This window comes from Temnothorax americanus, unplaced genomic scaffold (assembly GCF_048541705.1).
Source record: "Temnothorax americanus isolate GAGA-0224 unplaced genomic scaffold, ASM4854170v1 Scaffold107, whole genome shotgun sequence".
Taxonomy (NCBI): Eukaryota; Metazoa; Arthropoda; class Insecta; order Hymenoptera; family Formicidae; genus Temnothorax; species Temnothorax americanus.
In genome coordinates, this window is record NW_027509239.1 from 121,433 (window position 1) to 123,824 (window position 2,392).

General features: G+C 29.0%; 1 protein-coding gene across 1 annotated transcript; it reads right to left on the minus strand.

Annotated features, from left to right (window-relative positions):
• On the minus strand, positions 1-1,918 carry LOC143904546 (uncharacterized). The gene is made up of 2 exons (XM_077419328.1): positions 281-1,918; positions 1-209 (listed from the first exon to the last, which is right to left on the minus strand). Exons 1-2 carry the CDS (start codon positions 531-533, stop codon positions 133-135), a joined length of 330 nt encoding a protein of 109 aa, XP_077275454.1. The 5' UTR covers positions 534-1,918; the 3' UTR covers positions 1-132.
• Positions 1,919-2,392: the final 474 nt, after the last annotated feature.

Below are 2,392 nucleotides of genomic sequence, written 5' to 3' on the forward strand. Positions count from 1 at the left end.
AGATAGACAATAAAATGTGGAATAATTTTTTATTGTATATTATTCATTCTTTTTATTTAAGTAATACGTATAATGTACAAAATCAAATATTCTGAATCTCATCGTCACTGTCTGAATCCTCAAAGGAGGAGTTCAAATTTCTGAATAATTTAATTCTAAGTCGTCCATAGAATGACCAATTTCATCGTCATCCATTTTTTTTGATTGATCTGAAATTACATAATTAATGAATATTTGTTAAAAATTGTAGAAGAATCAATTTTAAATAACAATACAATACCTTCATTTTCTTCATTCGGATTCTTTACGACGATGTCGTCGATACTTATTGGCATTTGATCGCCTTCAAACCATTTGAAGGAGCATGTGTCCTCCTCTAATTTCCAACCAAAGTCTTCCATCATGAGATGATTTATCTGTTGTCTGTGCGCGTTTCGCCAAATGTTTGCGATATAGATGGATCTCAGAATGTGTTGTTTTAATTCTGCTTTGCTAGGAGGTAGCACTGACCCATCAAAGTTTTTTTTCGTCATTTTGAAAATGTTCTCTTTATCACTTAATTTGTAAGTTTTACAAAAAGCCGCGACTCTCACTTCATTAATACATTTCAGTTTACAATAACCGTAAATTTTACATACATACTCTTCGAACGCTACAATTGAAGTGTCAATGTTCAACTCGGTGACATTACAAAAAGTCTGAATAAATTTTTTATTGGAAATGGATGACGATGAAATCGGTCATTCTATGGACGACTTAGAATTAAATTATTCAGATATAAATTTGAACTCCTCCTCTGAGGATTCAGACAGTGACGATGAGATTCAGAATATTTGATTTTATATATTATACGTATTACTTTAATTTTAAAAAAAAGTAAAAAAAGGCGCCAAGTACACGTATAGTAGTGTATATGTTGTTACCTAAAAAAAAAAAGAAAGTGGTAGTATTATACCTCGAAAAAACCTAAGTAACAAGTGGTAGATCTTTATATCTCGAAAAATCTCGAAAAAATCTAAGCAGTAGTATCTTTATTTCCGAAAAATTATAACCCAAGTGATACACGTCACAAAATTATGTCACCTTATCAAAAAGAAGAGTCGCGCTTCAAGTGATCTATTACAATTACAAAAAAGAAATGATATCTCTTTAAGTTAGAGCGCCAATTACAGAGAGAACATGTATATTGCCTCAAAAAATAATTGTTGCACTACATTGAAAAATCTTTACATTGTGTCAATTAGAAAAGAATGTATAATAACAATTTTATAAGATTAAAAAATTTTATTTAAATTTAACAAGGGAATACAAGATATTTAAATACAAAGTTATTTACATGTGTATTTTTTAATGGCCACAAAGAATTACAGAAGTAACAGTACAAAATAAAAATATTTTATTAAAATACATAAATTTTTCTTGTAAAAAAACTTGGCGCTGCTAGACCTTTTAAATAAATAAGGACAACAATAAATAAAAATAATTCAGAGAAGAATACAATGGGAGTAATATTAAATGATTATCAGCGTGGACGTGGGAGTGAGTGATATGGGTGTGCGTGACTACGCGGACGGCGGATAATGCGGCTTATAATTAAGTATAGAATAAGTTTATTTATTTATTTAAAATTTCGAGGTCTAGCAGCGCCAAGTTTTTTTACAAGAAAAATTTATGTATTTTAATAAAATATTTTTATTTTGTACTGTTACTTCTGTAATTCTTTGTGGCCATTAAAAAATACACATGTAAATAACTTTGTATTTAAATATCTTGTATTCCCTTGTTAAATTTAAATAAAATTTTTTAATCTTATAAAATTGTTATTATACATTCTTTTCTAATTGACACAATGTAAAGATTTTTCAATGTAGTGCAACAATTATTTTTTGAGGCAATATACATGTTCTCTCTGTAATTGGCGCTCTAACTTAAAGAGATATCATTTCTTTTTTGTAATTGTAATAGATCACTTGAAGCGCGACTCTTCTTTTGATAAGGTGACATAATTTTGTGACGTGTATCACTTGGGTTATAATTTTTCGGAAATAAAGATACTACTGCTTAGATTTTTTCGAGATTTTTCGAGATATAAAGATCTACCACTTGTTACTTAGGTTTTTTCGAGGTATAATACTACCACTTTCTTTTTTTTTTTTAGGTAACAACATATACACTACTATACGTGTACTTGGCGCCTTTTTTTACCTTTTTTTAAAAAAGGTAATTTTGTGTGGATATCACGCCTTTTTGTAGTATATTACGCATTGTATAAACAGTATGTACAGGATAAAGCTATTTGGAGGTATAATACTACCACTTTGTTTTTTTCGAGGTAACAACATAACAGGGTAACAACATAATACATATACACTATTATGCGTGTACTTGGCGC

What these genes read in the sequence shown, in the direction of transcription:
- LOC143904546 (XM_077419328.1), bottom strand. Translation starts at nt 533, where the DNA reads ATGACGAAAAAAAACTTTGATGGGTCAGTGCTACCTCCTAGCAAAGCA. An exon ending in TCCGAATGAAGAAAATGAAG is followed by an intron (nt 210 to 280) that starts GTATTGTATTGT and finishes ATGTAATTTCAG; the next exon opens with ATCAATCAAAAAAAATGGAT.